The 19,642-nt window shown below is 37.2% G+C and overlaps 1 protein-coding gene across 4 annotated transcripts in view; it reads left to right on the forward strand.

Moving 5' to 3' along the window:
* Positions 1-19,642, forward strand: part of CNKSR2 (connector enhancer of kinase suppressor of Ras 2) — a 221,156-nt gene that overhangs the window by 135,590 nt on the left and 65,924 nt on the right. For 2 of the 4 annotated variants that reach the window (XM_050894846.1, XM_050894859.1), the window contains 2 exons: positions 1,882-1,971; positions 3,589-3,803. In XM_050894846.1, the coding sequence (XP_050750803.1) occupies positions 1,882-1,971; positions 3,589-3,803 (305 nt within the window). The remainder of the gene's footprint in view (positions 1-1,881; positions 1,972-3,588; positions 3,804-19,642) is intronic. The other 2 variants (XM_050894853.1, XM_050894867.1) reach the window with 1 other exon arrangement.

Genomic DNA, 19,642 nt, shown 5'->3' on the forward strand with positions numbered 1-19,642 from the left:
TAATTTCTTTATTGGAATCTTTTGACATTTTTTGACAATGTTAACAAAGAGATTTCTCTTTCATGCTCTTACTGGCTTCCAGCTGTTGTATAATTGTTGCTAATTGGCCTCAGAAAGCTTCTGTTGACATCCCAAGGAAGAAATTTTCCTGAATGTAGTCACCAGGGAAAACACATTTAGGGATTCCATAGAGGTTAACAAGAAGGAGATTAGCAGAGGTAGCAGGCAAATGAAACTTGAGTTTAAGGAAAGAAACAAATTTGGTCAATGCAGTTTTACTGCCAAATACAAAAAACATGCACTTTGAACAGCTAGAGATTTTGTAGAAAATTTGTTATGGCTATAGCTTTTGATAACAGTCAGACTTTACATGATTTTGTAGCTTTTGTATCTTTTTAAGTGTGCAGGTCCTTTCAATAAGATACTGTGAGTTCAGCCTCACAAAGAAGAGAAAGTTGTATTTCTAGAAAAAGTAACCGTTGAAAGTTACTTCTGATCAGGTAAACATGAGCTGAATACATCCCCACTCAGGAAATGACTTCTTAACTGTGTGCTCTAAATCTCACCGGCTTCAATCAGACTAAAATATGTGTCCATAAATAGTAAAATGAGTGATAAATAAAAAGTTAAATATTTATGTTGTATTTCCTGAGCAATGATGTATTTGTGACCTGATCCTGTGGTCTGTACAGAACATACACCTTTTTTTGTCTTTTTTAAAAAGACAATACAACCTTTTACCATTATGCTGCCTGCATGGTATTGGTGTATTTCCCATGGATGCCATACTTCAATAGGTAGATAGACAAGTTTGAATATTTGTTTTCATTATAAACACGTCTTTCTTTTTCAGTGTATCATGGATTTAACCTCAAAAATGTGGAATAAGACCGATGACCTTTATGTAGGGGGTTTCTGCTGAAATAATTAACAAGACTTCTGAAGTTTTTACTTTAAGCTCTGCTACTTTTAAAAAATTTTCCCACTTTTCAGTTTGTGACCAGTAGATTGATTCAAAAAAGAGCAAGGGCTGACCTAGTTGTGAAAACATTTTGTTTTCAGTCTGCCAGATATTGTGCCATATGCTATGCTACTCTATGTTTTCTTTCAATATACTATTTAACTTGCTAAAAACTTCAGACCACTTTAAGTAACCCCACTAAGTTACATAGCACACTTTCACTGAATTTCCAACTATATTTGTGGCATTCTTAAGCAGAAATCATAGTTCACAGCATTTTTTTAAAATCAATTCAGCAGCTTCCGAATCAAAATTTAAAAGATATAATAGTCTTCAGCTTTTCTGTCTCTTGCTGTCTGAAATCAAAGTGAATTTACCAATAGTAATGTACTTTGCTTTCTGTGGATGAAATGCTACAAAAGAAATTACATATAGAGGTTTTCTGCTTCCTTTCTTAGTCACTGATGGACCTTTTAAGCCCACCAGCAAAGATGCTGTTTGTGAAGGTGCTTTAGTGACGTGGACACGTTTCTGTTACTAACAATTCACATATGCTTTAAAACAGTTCTCTCCATGTGTGGGCCAGGGGCTTCCAGAATAATAAATAGATATTGTTCAGTGACAACTAAAGTAATTTGAATGTGTTTGTCAGTCTCAAACGTCAGTCCGCTGATGATTTTGTAGGGCACTGGATTTATTTTCTAAACTTAAAAAAATCCATTAAATACTTAGCTGCTTCTTGTCTGTTAAAGAAAACAGAACTCCTATCTTAACCTCTTTTTCAGAGGCGATGCTGGATCCTCTTTCATAAGCAACCCTGTAGAATAGCAGCTTAGCACATAATTTGTTCTTTCTTCTGAAGAATGTTAGTTTAATGCTGCCTTATGGTGCATGATCTCAATTTTTTCCTCTGTTTCCAGGGAAACTAAGGCCTATTTCTATGCCAGTAGAATATAACTGGGTGGGGGATTATGAAGACCCCAATAAAATAAAAAGAGATAGTAGGAGAGGTAAGTGATCTGAACACACATCTTGTACAAGGCATTATGGGTTTTGTCATGCTTTAAGCTATATATTTCAACCTCATTTTGCTGCTTGCTTAGATATATATTTTTGTGAACCTGTTTTGGGTTCTTCCATTATGTATACTTAATTTTTTGCCGAGCCTCTATTAGGATTGAGGAAGTTGCTCAGCCAGGCAAAAGAAAATCATGACTGCAAAGCCCTGCAGTTTGGCTTAACTTTATATTGGCATTTCATTGATTCAGCTGGATTAACCAGTCCATTTTGAAACTGTCCTTAATTTTATAATACTAGAGGACAAATGTATGGTTATTACTGATAAATATTGTTATGCTTAAGTGAGAATTATATATCACATTTCTCTGTCTTCATGAGTTCTTTTTGGATGGAAAACATTCTAGAGCAGCATGGGATTCACCTCAAAATCATCAAGGATAAGTTCTTCAAAATTCTGGTTTGTGAGGCTCAGATACGTAACTTCACATACAAAATGATAACCTCTGAGATGGCTATTATCGCCCAGGAACAAGATGTTACAGTAATGATAGATGTTTCCTTAAAAATATTAACTAAATGTTCAGTAGGGATCAAAAAAGGAATCACTGTTAGGAATTATTAGGAAAAGAATCCAAGACAAATTAAGAAGTATTCTTATGCTGCTGTATAAGTTCTTGCTCATGCTGGGTGTGTGTGCAGTTCCGGTCTCTTCATCTCTTAAGAAAAATACAGTAGAACTGAAGAAGGTTTAGGAGACAACAAAAATGATCAGATGTATGGAGTGGGTTCCAAACCAGGGTCAGTTCAGTAGGCTGGCCGTCATCGGTTTGGGAGAATTTAGGCAGGACATAATAAAGGCTTATAAAATCTTGTGTGGATTGAAGTAAGGAAATAGGTTTGTCACTGTTTTTTCCGAAACAAGACACGAGAGACATCAAATGTCTCCGTTGAGTGATGGTTAAAAAGAAGAGCTGGCTTCTCGTGCAGTTTGGGTTCAAGCTAAGGAACCTCTTGCCACAGGAGGCTGTGGATACTAAAAGTTCACATTAGTGCAAGGAAAGACCAGACAAGTTCGTGAAAGACAAATCTGCTGAGGTTTCCTAAATTCACAAACATTGCTTCTGGCTCAGGATATCCCTCAGCTACAAGCTGGTAGATGCTGGAAGAGTATTTGGGGAAAGTATGGATGGTGAACGATCTCAAATGAATGTTCAAAGGAAATTATTTCTGAATGTATGGCACCACAGTCATTTGTATTGATTAGGATCTTGTTTAAAAAAAAGATTACAGATGGGATCATAAGTGTATCATTGCTCATTTTTTGAAAACTCCAATACAAAATGTATTGATGTGGGGCTTCTTTTATATTCTGTTCCTTTTATTGTCAAAGATACCAGAAAACTGCAAGAATCATGACTTTTCCCTACCAAAAGATTGCTCTATTATTATATCCAGACCAAAGAAGCAAATGGGTTTTGTTAATGAAATAGTCTTGAAGAGTTAAAATTGACAGTAGATCTTCACAAGAATATTATATATTTTGGAAGCAGGATTAACATACATACAACAGTTCACAATGATGTTTTGAATTACTTTTCTTTCAACAGAAAATTCATTGCTTCGCTATATGAGCAATGAGAAAATAGGTCAAGAAGACTACATGTTTCAAAGGAATAGCAAAAAGGATACTGGGAAAAAGTCCAAAAAGAAGGGAGACAAGAGTAGTAGTCCAAGTCATTACTCGCTGTTGCCTAGTTTACAAATGGACTCACTGAGACAAGAAGTCATGGGCACACCTGGACCGGAAACTGCTTTGTACCACGTGAGTAAAAATAACATTAACAGAAGTTGTTTCTCCGTGCTTGTGATGAGACTGTCTTGTTTTTATAGTGGTGCTGAAACCTTTTTTGGACTGCTGCTGTTGCACTGATTCCCATTCTTCGGACAATAACTAGATCTCAAAGAAATATTTTAGAATTCTTTATTTTGCTGGACACCAGTGTTTTATCTCCTTTAACTAGAAGATGTCATGTTTGAAACAGAGTGTGGTACCTCTGCCTTGACTTACTTGCTACTGATAGAAAGGGAAGAAGCAGCAGTTTCCAGACTGGCTAGAAACCTTCTTTCCAGCATCTATGTCACTGCAATATGCTAAGTCTTATCAGACAACCCCTTTACTACAGGTACTTGAAAGGCCTGATAATGGCAGGAAAACTTGTGGGAGGCGTTTGTTTTTCCTTTGAGGTAAGGGGAGCCCTAATGTGTGTAACTGTTTTTAACATATAGCCATAACTCAAGTAAATGTGAAGGAAGAGATTCTGCTGAATAGGATGTAAAAGGAAAATTGCAGTAACTTGCTAATTTTTAAATATGTCAAGAAAATGGAGTTAGATCACAACATATTTTAGATATCACATTCACCCCATAAAAGTATTTACATTTTAGATCTCCGTAAAAGATGTCATTGTAGAGGAATATACACACAGTAACTGTACAGCAAAACAATAGAAATAATTGAAATTATCTTCATATACTAAACAAGGAGTATGTAATTTAGATTGCCAGTGTCTAAGGGAGATGGCAGTGTGGGCTTGTCAGGAAGTCTGCTGTGAAAAACTGGCAGGTGGAGCTTCACTGAACCTTTAAGAGACAAGTATCTTGGTTTCCTGTTGTAAAACACCACTACAGATTATCGCATTATAATTGGTGTAGATTAATTGAAACTAATGGAGCCTTTACATTCTTTTACACCATCTGAGTGCTTGGTCCACCAACTTCTAAAACTCCTCAGTGTGCTGCAGTGTATAAGTGAGTCTGATAAATTTCAGAAAAGATGTCATTTAGTATTAATAGTGAGCACTTGTGGTGCACTTTAATTAAATCAGGTCCCCAGATTCAAGAACTGCTATTCACTTTCTTCTTCATTTGTAGTAATTTAGGTATGATGATAAACATTTCTTCTTACATTATTATTTTCAACTTTAATTTTATGCTCTTTTTGTAAGTTGGAAATCTGATAGTGGGGAGATTTCCATTTGCAAAGACAGACTGATATATAGTGTTTCTTTAATACATGAAGCCAAGGAGATTGCAAGTGTCCCCAAACTGTCCTCTTTGTAATGTCTGCAGTCTTTCCTAGAAGGAATCTAATCAATGCAAGAGCCCTTGAAATCAAATATTTACAGAACAAAATAGAAAAGTTATTTGTGTAACGGAGGACTTTCCACTCTGTAAAGAACAGTGTGGTAAATTTGCAATACTTTCCATGTATTGAGAGAATACTTATCTCTCAATAACATTTCTTTGTTAGTATATGTTAAATTCCTGACACTGCAGTGAGAAAACTTTTTTTTTTTTTAAGGTGCCATCTTTGTTTTTCCTTGGTTTCCTCTATTACCCATTATGTCTAGTTTCCAAATTGTGTACAAAAATAAATCATGTACACAGGAACTGGAAGATTCTTCAGAATTCTGGTGTGGAAGTTAATGAGCAACAGCAAACCTAGAATTGCCAACCGGCATTTTTCATGTGCTTTGGATACCCATCCACAAAACACCTGAACTGTTAACACCACAAGTTCCACCACATTCTATGTCTGCTAATGCTTTTTGTGCATCATTACCATTAAAGGATGTCTCTCTCCATAATGCCATTAAATCTTCAGCATCTTTTTGGAAGTTTAGTGGGAGCTTATTTATTTATAAAAATAAATAAAGGTTATTTGTTCTTCAGAATACAAATCAGTATTGATCTGCCAACTGGCTCTGAAGCAAAATGCATGAAATAAACAGAAAGAGGAAGCTTGGGCCATTGATTTGTCCCAAGGAAATGGGAAGGAGCCCTTCACAAAGCATTTACAGTCCTCTGCAGCTCAATATTGCTGGTCCTATCGCTGGAAGCCACCTGGCTGCCACCATGCAGTACAATACAGTTCCCTTTTTGTGGTGATGGCACCCAAGTATAGTGGCTTATGAAACCCTAATCTAGTTTGCAGATGGGGCTATATGTCTTTGCCACATAGCAGAGCCAGAGGTTTTGTAATAAATTGGACAGAACTTTTCTTAAAATCTTAAATAAACAGTGCAGTGAGCAGATAAAGAACAGGGAAATACAGATAAAACACAAGGAACTCATATCTGACTGCAGTACAATTTTAGTAAACTATAGATAACAAATAGGACAATGAAAACAAACTTTATGCTCAAGTTGCAAATTGCATCTTAGAAATCACTAAAAAAAGTGGCTGTCCTATTAGAAAATATTTTTTTACAAGCATCATCTACCTGGTTTTCACAAAGACTTTGGATTATCTGTAAATGGGAGCCTCTGGATGAGCATGAGTTCAGTGCAGAGGAATGGTGGTAACTCCAAAAACTGCACTAAAGAAAAAAGTAGTGAAAAGTAGTGAAAGAGACTGGGGTGCCTCAATTGTTTGTATTAGGTCCCAGTACTAGAGAATACTCCACCAGGCTTGTTAAGTAGTTCCAATCCCTGGTTGCTCTTGTTGTTAAAAGTTTTCATCTGTTAGCCTGTGTTCACCTGGCTTCTATGTCCAACCTTAGTTATAAATGTACCTTTATCCTCTAGGTTTAAAGGGGTTTTGTTACCAAATTTTATCTCCCGATATAGGAATTTACAGCTTATAATCAAATCACTTTGTAGCCTTCTCTTGCTTAAAAGAAATTGAATGAGCATCCTGGGTTTGTCATCAGAGAGTGTGTTTTCATATCCTTTCATCATTCTTGTAAGTCTTTCAACTCCTCATATTTAATCCTGAAGTATCCTAAGCATCCTTCCTAAAGTATGTATGCCAGAACAGGACATAAATTTCCAGGAGCTGCATAGAAAGGTAATATAACCTTTTTATTCTTGTTCACTACCTCTCTATTTAAATATTTAAAGGAGTGTTTACCCATTTTAACCATAGACTTGGAGTGGGAGTATGTTTATTACATGGATTTGGTTTTATTTTTTCTGTAATGTCACTTTTCCAAATCACTGATTTGCAAGACTGGTATTCCCAATCTAATAATTTATATCTTGCATTCTTTCTTCTTAAATATATAATATTGTGTATGGTTGGCCATGTTGAAACATACAACTTCTTGGGTATGCTTGCTGAATAATCTATGTCTCTGAAGCAACCCTAAATACGAAACACCAGAGAGTAAGGGCTCTGGGCCCTCAAATTGGGCCCCCATGATTCCCAAGTCCATAACATGGAGTATTGAAACTCCAGGAATCTGGGGTCTGCTGTGGAATGGAACTACTGAAACCCTTGTTTTGAAAGTATCTTTTTAATATGCATATTCTGTGAAATAAAAAAACCCCGCACATTTAATTTCTTCATTTTTTTCTCTATTTTCTTTTCCCTTTTTTCTGAATTCTCTGGAATAGAAACCATGCTGCTCTCTCAGGATTGAGGTCTCATGTCATTCCCTGGTCTTTGATGCTGTGTTACCTTTATTCAATAAAGTTTTCATTCTTTTTTGAGTCCATTGGTAGAAATGTTAAATAATTTTGGACTAAGAATGCATCCCACTAGTTAATGATGAATTCCTCTTACAATTCCAGGCCTCTTTCCTTTCGAATTTTGCGGCCATTGACGTGTGCAGGTTGATTACCTTTTTACTGTGAAGGTTTTCTGCAGAAAAGCAGCTTTTACAATTACACTGACTTCAAGTCCTTGCTTCTACTGCTTTTATACATGGCTCTATAGAAAAGAAAAATCTTTGATCAAAAAACTACACTGATGAATTAAATTACCACAACAGAAATGGTATGTTTTTGTCCTGTAAACAAAGTGAATGGCGTTAAAAAATTACCATGGTAATTCAGAAGTGCATCGTGGTGGTTTATTTGCTAAAAGTTATTTTGAAAAATGCCAGCAGATTCAAATTGTTATATTCTGAAGTGATACAAGAATGTGACAGTCTAGCATTTTCCTGACTGTCAGTATACTAAATGTTCATAAAATCAGTGGTTTTAACAATTTTGTTTATATCGTTGAACTGCCATTACAATCAAAACTGTGTGGTCAAGGGAGCATTTCAGTTATGGCCTTGAAAAGTGAACAGCATTTACTCGTGTCCACTGAACATAACTGATGTGATAGCTGATATAATAGCAAAAGAAAAACTAATTTATGGTATGTCTGTGAAGTAATCATCTCTTGTATCCACTTATGGTATTTTTTTAATCCTCGCATACAAAGTCTCTTCACCACTTTGCTTTGTTTTGTTTCCCATTCCAGAAAGTGTTTCCAGCATATGTTGATTTCTAGCCAAGTTGTTGTTTCTGCATTTTATTTTTCTTCCTCAGTATTGCAAAAGAAATACCAACACAGAGTGTTAATGTTTTTATTAAGCCAAGGCAAACTGTTCGAGCTGTTGCTAATCTAATGTGCAAACAAGTGTTCAATGTGATCTATTACTGTGGATATAAAATGGTGCAGTTAAAATTGTCTTGAACCTTTGGGGCACAACATGAAAGCCCTGACACATTATTATAGTTTTTTAAGTTCATTATGTTATTCTGTACAGGAGTTTCCTTGGTACGTTGTGCCTTGTTTTCCTTGCAGGAAAATAATGGGGTTATTTAGGAGGGAGATGGTGTCATGAGTCAAAAGAAGTTCTGCATCAGGTTAATAATAATCTGCTCCTGTCTGGATCAATACAACTTTCCCTTAGTCTAGAAACAGTATTGCTATGGGAAGAAAAGCTTGCAGCCTATTGTATATAGTAGGGAGTTATACAAGAAAAAGTAACCTTGCTTACAAATTGTTTCCAAACCTACACCAATAAACTTATATTATTGACCTTGTTCCTTCTTCCTTCCTGCCTCCTATCGCTTTGCCTTTTCCAGTGTATGCTCAGTTGTTCATATGTATTTAGCAATACCTAATGACTTGCTTGTCATAGGAAAAGTGGCAAAAAAGTAACAGCTTCTCACTTTGCTGATAACCAGCCTATTTAAAATTGTTTAATTAATTACAGTAGTTTTCTTGGTCATTTTAATTGTGTTTGAAAAGAAAGTAAGTTTAGTAGCAAGATGTACCATTTGAAGTTCATACATCTGGAACAAGTGGCTCAGGAACCGATGCAGGAAAGAAACGAAGGATTTGTTCCGTAGGGATTTTGCTCAGTCTACATATGTAGATACAAACACATGCACTGTCTTTAATGTTCCAGTTTTACTTTAAATAAGGGAGGAAGAAAATAAAAGCCATCAGTTGGAGTTCTTTTCCTGCAAATTCAATGAAGTTGGTGCATCTTTGGCAAACTTATTTTTTTCCTCTTCAGCACTGTGTAACTATCCATGTGGTTGAAGTGCAGCTCAGTAACTTTTAACTCACATAATTAATTTCAGTACTTGCTGCAATGAGCACCTACAGAGAGCCAAGCACTCTCCTTTCTACTCTGCCAGTGAGGACACTGAGGCAATGAGGATGAGGGATTTGGCCAAGGTTACAATTTCAGTTGTCTCTCTCTGCCAGTCCTTGTAAGGTTGCCGTACCGGTTCAGCTTGGTGGGTTTGCTCAGCAGAGCTGGTGGGTCTGCATCAGTCTGGGCATGCAAAGTTCAATTGGTTGCAACAGTGATCTTGTTGAACATACTGTAAGTGAAGAAGATTTGCTTACAGACCTATTGCAAAAATCAGTTTTTAGCTGATAAGAGAAATTGGAAAGGAGACAGTAACTTTTAAGAAAAATAACCTTTCCACTTAAATGATGCATATTTCCAGATATTTCTTGCCTCCCACCCACTCCTCCAGAGAAAAACACAGGAAAATGCTTTTTAGAAGTTCAATTCAAAATTTATGTATTTAGGTGTTCTCAATACGGAGAAGAATTTACCAAAAGCTCATGATTTTGGAAACTTTAAAGTCTAACTCTACTTAAGTGGTTGATTTTCTCTTACTCCTCTTATCCCTCTCTGCAGAAAAGCTGAAAGGAAGGAAAAAAGAAGGTACTTGAACATAAAGTACCTATGTTTTTTATGAAAATTCTTGAATCGAATACACATGTATTTATGAAACCTTTTAATTGTAGTACTCAGTAACTAGCATTTAAGAAAGTGCAGAACATATGCATATTAGTCTCCTAATAAATTTGTGCACAAGCTACCCATCAATTTGTTGCAATAATCTTCTGAATAGAAATGGCATCTAATAAACACTATATACTGGAAAACTATTTACCAAAAAAACCCCCAAACCACCCCACTGAAAAACTAGCAGTTTATTATAATTGTAAGCATCACAGTATGTAAAGAATTTCTGTTTGGTGAATTTTTGTTATGGATATTTGTAATTAAACAAAAATAAGTTTGCAGAGAAAAAAATTGAAAATCAGTTGCACAGATTTTAAGTAGGTGTCTGAAATCTAGAATGTCATTGTACCATTACAACAGATGGAGTTGGTACATTTTCTTCTTCAATATGTTTGAAGTCCAACTATGGCTGTATTTAAATATCAAGGCTCCCTTTTCCTTTTTCTCCTCCCTTTTTTCACAATTGTCTATAGTTAGACTTGTAATTAGTATAGAATAGAAGTCTAGCAGTTGATATCAAAGTCCAGTTTAACCTAACTGCATAGTGAAAAATATTTTCCATAAGTATTTCCATAATTTTTGTTAACGTTTGAATTAGTATTGCTTGTTCTCTATGGTCTTTCCTCCCCATTAAATATTTGCATTAAAATAAACTGAAGCTTGCAGAATGATTACAGAGTTACAAGCATCAATCATCAGCAAAGGACATTTTAAACTCCTTCTTGAAAATGTACTTGTAAGAAATACTTGATCTAAAAAATTATACTTGTGTTAAAGTTAAAAAGCATTGGCATTTTTATATTCCCAGCTAAGAAATTGCACTGGATTTCAAATAACTGTCCAGAAATTAAGTGAACATCATGAAGAGTTTTTGAAATATTTCATAATTGTGAAAAATTTCAGTCTATCTATTACCACAGTAAGGAAGGATTAAAAAGCTCATTTCTCTGCTGCTTTGTTGCAAATTAGCGCTTTACAGTCTAAATATAATTGTGCATGCACTAGCTTCCACTGTAAAGGTAGGAAAACACAAACCTCAACTGAAAGTAGCACATATACTGTTGAAATTTCACAAGTGAAAAAATTGTCGTTTTTCATGATGTCTAGCCTTTTCAAAAATAGCTCTCTCAGCTTGGACTCCAAGTAGGCTCCCAGGTGCCTCAGTAGAACAAGTCCAATAGTCTGAACTGCTGTGGTGCCCTAGTTTCTTCTCAAGTACTTGTATGTTTATGAAGGTCCAGCATAGCTTGGCTCTGGTAAAAACTAAATACTGGGATATCCTTCTCTGGAGGTGACTGGAGCATTTATGACATATACATCCCTGTCTTCTGTAGGTTACACTGGTCATATCTCACCTTAGTTTTTGTAGCCTTATGGGGATGTAGGAGAGCACTTTGGCCTGTTCAACAGCTTCAACTGCTTGTTCATTTCCCCGTCAATGGGCATGTAACAAGGAAATAAGGCTATGATGATATCTAGGTCCACATGTGTGGAAATGGAAGGAGCTCGCCATTCTGCAGTAGAAACAGAGCTGAATAGGCTTATAAAGTTATAGAATAATCTGATTTGGAGTTCTTTTAAAGACTCAAAGTCTATTCAGAGGCAAAAGTGCTGGTAAAATGTTTCATGTAATGCAATGCAGAGTAGAATACCCAATTTTGCTATGAAGGCATCACGAGCACCTAGCTTGTATCCATTTCTCATCAGCTTCCTCTAGTATAGTTCAGGTATAAAAGGCCTTTTGCTCTAAGACACAATTGGAAAGAACAATAATTTAAAAATTCAGTAAGGGGAAGACGGGTAGGAGGAAGAACCATAATGGAAAAATCTTAATCTAGTGCCTTCATGAGTCTGAAACACCATCATGTCCCACAGCCACAGTCGTCCCATTGGCCGTAGGCAGCTTTGAATGCCTACACATTGCCACATGTTGGGTTTCTTTCAATTGGAGACTCATGGTTTTATGTATCTGATTCAGACAGAAGAGCAGCATCTCTCACATTCTCAAGCTGGAATAGTGGTTCCAGCCCTTGACCAGCTTCTTCACTCCACAAAGAAACCATCTAAATTATACTGTATGTATTCCTTCCTTCGAATGCAGCACTTTATAAATGTAATGAGCACAAAACAAGTAATAAAAATAGTAGTTATGTTGTCAAAATCAGTGTAGGAACTTCATCTAGGCCATAAGTGAACTGTGTGGCATATAAAACAAACAAAATGGTGAAACAGTTAACCAATAAGCACAATATGCTTTGCTCCGTAAGGTACTTGTGACAATTGGAAGTGATTGGCATAGCCGTAAGATTGTTGTGCTAAAAGGGAAATCTAGATATTCCATCTGAGTTTGGTAAAAATCTGGTCCGAAATAAATCTCCTACATTTCTGAGAGAAAAGGCAAGAGAGAAATAGCATATGAATTCCTTGCTAATGGAAGATGGCATTGTATTATTTTTAGACTAGCGCAATCAACACAGAGGAATAGAGGGGCCTCCTGGGTCTAGTCCTCTGCTCTTGCAGTTAATCACCTTCATTTAATCCTATTCAGATATGTATCAAACTCCACATTCAAACATGGTATGAATTGCTGTTGCTGATGCTGGGACCAGTAAAAGGTTGTAAACTGGGTGAATGGATGGCCAGTTGTCATAATTCCAAGAAAAATGTTGGATGGAGGGGAGGAAAGAGAACAAAATTATAATTAGCCTGCCAGCAAGAGAAAGGCATTACTCCTAATGAATTTGCTACAGAAAAAAATCCAAATGCCTCAGAAACCAGCATAAAGTGCATAGGACAACAGGATAATTCAGGCCGGGATGGACCTCAGGAGGTCTCTGCTCCGGTCTTTGGCTCAAAGCAGGGCCAGCTCTGAGACAAGACTTCTCAGGGCTTTACCCAGTCGAGTGTTGAAAACCTCCTGAGATGGAGACTGCATGAACTTGCGGCCAACCTGCTGCACTGCTTGGCTGTCCTCATGGCAAAAAAAGTTGGAGATGAGCGATAAAACAGAGATTTCAGCAGTGGCTGAGAGGATAGCAACTTGCTTGGATTTAAGGCATAGTTTCTGTTGTTTCATTGCTATTTAGCTAAAATCATCTTGTGAAAGTGCCTCAGTAATCTCACATTTGTTTTGCCAGTTCTAGACTCTCAGTCCTTTGAACTCAAGACTGAAGAGAGTGGATGTGCATATGCAGCTTTTATACTTGAGTTCTGGTTAAGCATACATTTTGTGAAATAGTAATATTTCGTCTCCTCAGGAGGGAGTGCTAAGTTCTTTTAATTATATGGAATAATATCTGCATTGTTCATGAGGAATATTATTCCTGTCACAGATGAGAGAATATTTTCACATCTGCATTGCTTCTCTTCGAAAGAAGCAGTTAATACCATGAATTTTCTCTTATTGGGAAGCGGTTGCCAAAATGAAATTTGAAGGTATTGAATGTGGGAGATTTTACATCTATTTCTGTATACTCTGTCATTTTTATTAAAATCCAGAGTTAACTTTTGCAGCAAAGCAAAATACTCTAGAGATGAGGTGAGATGGGTTTATGGGCCATCAGGAAGCACAATTCGAGTTTTTTGTGGAAAATTTTCATTTTAAACTTACTCTATTACCTTCTCTCGCATCTGACCATGAGGGAAAAAATAACCTGTTGTAATTTCTTTCCATGACAAAGCTGGGGAATTCTTTAAAAATGAGAGAGTTACTGTAAAGGTCATCTAGTCCAGCTCTGCCAGTCTAGATTTATTCCTTACTGCATATGATATAATGCTCTGAAAGTGTAATTTTACATTGTCAAGAGATGTAGATGTATAGACTAATAAATCTCCCAGCTCAGAATATTTCCTAATTTCCTTTCACATCCCCATTCTGTATTTTTTCTGTTATCTATTTCAATTAATCATTCCTGGTTGTATCCTGCTTTTATTACCTGATAGAGGACTTCTGCCTTTGTAGATATTAACATTGTTTGTACACTAGTAAGCTACCATACCTGTAGCTGTTACAATCACAATAGCACAGCTGAGATATTTTTTTTTTTAATGTAGAATAAGTGATTTAGTCCCTCAGTTCTTCCCTTTTGATAAAGAAGAGATTAAGCACAGCATATTGTAGCAGAGAAGTGTATGTCAGGCATTGCACAGAGGGGACTCAGCATGAGTTATCGCTGCAATATGGTGGGGAGTGTCACATCTATGAGAACTTAGATCTAGGTCCTGAATTCTCAACTGGCTCCTCTGTGTACTCCTTTCTGCACAAGGAAAAGGGAGATATCAGGACTATGAAAGCAGTGAACCAAGGACACTGGCTGGCATGCGTCATGAAATTTGGCATTCTAAAAACTCGTACTGAGCGGTGAAAACGTTGTTTGAATTAAGGGAGTGCAGATGCCCGTTTCAGAGTACCGTTTTATCAAAATGCTTTGACAAGCAGCACAATTGTTTCTGAACAAGTGATTTTTTTCAAAGTAGTGGTTTTGACTCTGCAGGAGTCTCTGCCCCATTCCTCTGCCCCGCTTACACGGCGGTGGCCCCTCAAGCCTATTGCTGACATATAATGTGGGAGATTGTATGGTTGCACCTAGGAGGAAAATGGCTCTTTGCAGCAGTGCGGCTCCTGAACAGAAGCTGTTTTATTAGGTGTTTCTGTTTTACTGGAAAGAAGTGCTTGTTGCTTAGCGCCTGATCTCTGAGTCAGCCAATCCATCTCTGCTACTGTGCTGTGGAGGAAAAAAAACCCGTCATATTTTTCATATAGAGATAACTGCTTTTTGTCCATTTCTCAAGTATATCCCTTTGCTTTCAGATTAACCCAAGTAGATAATATTTCTAACACTACAGAATTCTGACTTTAGAATGAAGTGTAAAACTAATTTTGTAAGCTGGTTTGTACCCATAAGGTCACCATAGCCAGCACAGAATTAAAAAGACCTAATGTTATCTTTCCCCACCTTCTGCAAAGTGCTGTTGCATCTTATGCTTAGAGGAAATTTTACTGAATTCCAGCAAGTAATGTGACTTTTATCTTGGAATGAACTGTTCTTTTTCTGCCTTAATTCATAGGTGCAATGGAAGTGTTTGCTATGAATTTTAACAGAATGTATATTGGCTGAGGTACAAACGCTCTTTCCCTCATTTCCCCATGGAAACTCCCACTCTGTTCAAGATCCTGTTACTTCCTATAGACAAGAGCTACCTGAATTCAGCCTGGATATGTAACTATTACTACAGCTATTGCTGCAAGCTGTTCCTGGTAGCATGGTGCAACAATAAAGAGGCATAAAGCACTACGTTCTGGAAATGTCATTTTACTCCTGAAGGATACAAATGCCGAGAAATCTCCAAGCCTTGGAAATTATTACAAGGACGTGTCCTTAACAGTAATGTAAGCAGTAGATAACGTTTTCTCCTGATGTATAGTACTACTTAAAAGGAGAAAATTTGGGTTTGTCTGTTTTATCTTCTAGAGATGAGCAAGGAAAGCATTTTGGTGGCTGTAATTTGTCTTCTGCATCTCCTTTGCTAAGACTGCTTCTTTCACACACAACTGTGCACTAATTTCCTGTTTCACCAAAGCCTTTGTAAACTCCCTAGCTCCAGAAAAGTACAATTTTCTGTTTTATTGATTTTTTTCACCAAAAACTTAGTATTTTTGAAAGTCAGAATGAGTTTTCTGTTTCTTTCACTGAAAGAATATTATGCCCAAGTGCTAACAGAGAGTAGCTTGCAAGAGTATGTCTTCCTTAAAGCAAACATCTGTTTTCTCAGTTCTGCCCTCATTTCGTTACAGAGCACCTACATGCCCTGCACTTTTCTCTGTCACACAGTCAGACTGAGCAATATGAAAGAGATCATGACGAGGGACACAATCAGAAGTGTTGCTAACTGCTCCTACAGGAGGAGATGTGTACGTACTCTTTTCATCATAAGCAAGTACCTAGGTGTTGTAGGGGTGCATGGGACCTTTATTTTAAGCTAATGATTTTTCATCTAGAAAGACCATGGGCCTGATGCAAGATTTTGTTAATGCCCTGGGGTTGACTTCTGTGGTGTTCTACAGTAGTTTAAGTTTTCTCCCCAGAAGGTCCAGGATCGGTTCCATGCTGTGCCACAGACCACCTCTCTAATCTAACATAGATCACTTACAGAATAAGTTTCTTAAATCTGCTTGGCTAGTCTTATTGTTTTACTGTTTAGATATACAGAGGAACACCTACCTTACTCGTGAATAAGACAGAAATTTTCTAAGCAAAACCAGACTTTTCCTGGAGGAAATTGCATTGTTTGAAAAAGGTTTGTTTGACTGACTGATATCTGCTGGAGGGGCAACACAGCAGGGCACAAGCAATCCACAAGGCTTCTGGAGTGCATATGGGGTGACTCGTCTTAGTGATACTTTGTGTAAGGACAAGAGGCAATGGACATAAATTGAAGTACAGGAAATTCCATGTAAACATAAGAAAAAAATACTTTTACTGTGAAGATGGTTTAACTGGAGCAGGTTGCCCATAGAGTTTGTGGAGTCTCCATCTTTGAAGATAACTAAAAACCCAGCTGCATACAGCAGTGAGCAACCTGCTCTAGTTGACCCTGCTTTGAGCCAACAGGGTTGGATAAGACGATCTCCAGAGGTGCCTTCCTGCCTCAGCCATTTTGTGGTTCTCTGACTGGTCCATTCAGTAAGAGATGAAACTGGGAATTGCTATGGGGTAGAAATCAAAATAAAGGGTTAAATACTATTCTGTAATGGATGATAATTAAGTTTCTTTTTCCTTCTTAAATGGATGCAGTTGAAACATACATAGTGATGGAACAACTGATGCATTTTGGGCTTTTGCCATTAAAGAATACATAGAGTTTTTGAACCCTCCCTTTCTCTCTTAGATTACTTACTGTCAATAAAAGCAGTGTGGGAGGTACCAAAATTACATGTTTCAGAGTAGATGTAGAGCAGAAGAATGACCTCAGAATTAATTATTCTAATGAACAGCACTTGTCTAGTTTAACTTTTTATCCTCATTTTCTTCAGGCAGCTATGACAGTGCTGCAGTCCTTGTTCTGTCAGTCGAAAAGACAGTGGGGGAATATGGGAACTCTCATTTAAATTTGATATTGTCCAGAAGTTTTACTGCTTCAGTATTTCAATTAGAGTCCTGTGGCTTAATGGCTAAGAAGGAAAATCTTTCCCTGTTGGTGGAAAGCAGGACCACTGTATATTATTTTCTCAACATGGCCTGAAGGTTTAAAAAATGTTTTAATTTTTCTAAGTTTTGCATGCATTATGCTAACAACTTTACACAAACAATTTGCACTAGCTTGTGCAACTGCAAATTTGCATCCAGCTAATGCAACGTTTGCCACAGAGCCCCCCCAAATTACAAGAAAAAGTTTGGGGATGGGAGAATGAATAAGAATCCCTGAACAGAAAAGCTGTGCTTGCTATCACATTTCACACAACCACAGTTCTGTCCTTAGCTAGCATATTCTTCTTGGATAAGCAGCTATAAGAACAGTTGTATGAAAAGATAAGACATCTTTGCTATTATCAGCCTTCATAGACTGTGTAATAAGGAGAGCATCCTGCACAGGTAACGTAGCCATTGCCTACAACAGAGGCAGCTGGAAAGTTGGCAGCTTCAAGGTCTCAGGCTACATTTTTTACAGTAAAAAGCTCTTAAGATATTCCTCTTCAGACACATACTGTTTCTTTATCCTTGTGGTCACTAACAAAACGCATGCATTGGGAATTCATGGTCAGAGCTCCAAAAATCCAGGAACCCAGTTAGAGCTGTGACCATGCATGATAGATGGCATAGCCATGTACTGTAGATCTAGTACTTCCTAGAAGCCTTTCATAAAGCTACTGTGGGGAAAGGAGAGAAGGAGTAGGAACAGGAACAGGGTCATTGGTTGTCAGGTAAATGCAGAAAATTATCTTATCTGAAATGGACTTTTTGGCTGCCGCCAAGAAAGCTATTGCTTTGCCAACTTTTGCAAATACACATTCATTTGGCCTTAGTATTGAAATACCTTTTTGCAGTTCTGAAAAAGCAAAACTAAGGGAGGAGGAGGAATATAGTGTGTAGGATAACATACTAAGCCATGAATTCTGGGATCTGTTCTTCCAGTGACTGTTAACATGTCTGTGCCTCTCACAACCCATTTGACAGAACCAGTGATTCATGCTTCTCTCTGTCTGAGATACCTGCCATTTAAAAGAGAAATATCTGCAGGATATTTAGTATAATGATTCTGCCTTACTTGTTGACATTATTTTGTTTGTACTACAAAAGCTCACTTTTAGAAGTCAATGTTCATACAGTGTTTTAGTGTTAAATGTCTTAGCTAGAACCTTAGTGAATGCTGTCCTTTTAAACCCAGGTATGGTATTTTTATTATAGAGAGTGCTCAAGAGCAGAGCAAGCTGTGCAGGGAGAGCAGAAGTATCTGTTACCAAAGCACCAAAAGATCAAGATTTGATTCAATAAATTTTGCTTTTGGGAGGCAAGACTGAAGGTTTCAGGGCATTGTTAATCAACTGTGGCATCCTTTATCTGTAAATCACTTTTCATTCCATTTCACCATGGATTTATGAATTACTCACGTATGATGACTGTTTTGTCATCAGCCTTTGACTTTAGCGTAGGAAATATTTCTGGATCTGCCTTCATAAATTCACTGCTGTGCTTTTGTATTAGATTTTCTCTCACATAGACCATCCCATTTACTGTATTTGCATTTTACCTATCCAGAGTGAATCCCCACTTTTAGAAGGGTTGTATAAACTAGAGCTCTTGCAGCATATTAAAAATACTTTATTCACAACTTAGTGCCACTTGGTACCATTTTGGGGCAACTAAATAGTTGTGGCCACAGATAAATCAGAGAATGTTGAACGTATGAGAAGGTCAAAATCCAGAAGTAAATAAAAAATGAACAATTATTCAGCAAAATGTAAGAAGAAAACAGAATAGAGTAGGATTTGGAATAATCTTAGAGTTTGTGATTATAGGAACAGGAGTATTTCCTAAAACACCCTGCATGACCTGACAAATCAGATACGCCAAGCATGAGATTTTTTGCAGATATTCATTCTGTTAGCAGTCTCTGAACCCCAGTCAACACACAAAACTATTCAAACAAGGCAGTGAAGTCTTTGCCTTCCTAAATAGGATCATAACTTAGAGCACAGTCTTTCCTTATCCCACTTTTTAGTAGGTTCCCTTTTGAGTGTAATTTCACCCATAGATGCTTCATTTGACCCTTAGCCCTGGTAACTGATTCCTTCAGAGCATCAAGTCCTGCCTCATCTTTTCTTTCCTATGCCAGTAAAGTCCTGTGTGGCCCAGCTTCGCCTCTTGTTCCAAAAACTGCCTTGCAGATGCCTTGTGTGGACTCAGCTAGCTTCAAGAGCTAGCTGACTATAAACAGTAATCTTTTTGCTTATTTTGAGGGCTAAACATAATAACAGGTCAATACCTTCTCCTGCTGTAAACAAAACAGTTATCTGTTGTGAATGAAACTCTGCTGCTGATTGGCAGAACGTTTCAAACTTCCTGAGCTGCCAGAGGTCTTCTCTCATCATACCTTTGTAACATAGTCCTTG

The sequence above is a fragment of the Gymnogyps californianus genome, chromosome 1 (assembly GCF_018139145.2).
Source record: "Gymnogyps californianus isolate 813 chromosome 1, ASM1813914v2, whole genome shotgun sequence".
Classification (NCBI taxonomy): Eukaryota; Metazoa; Chordata; class Aves; order Accipitriformes; family Cathartidae; genus Gymnogyps; species Gymnogyps californianus.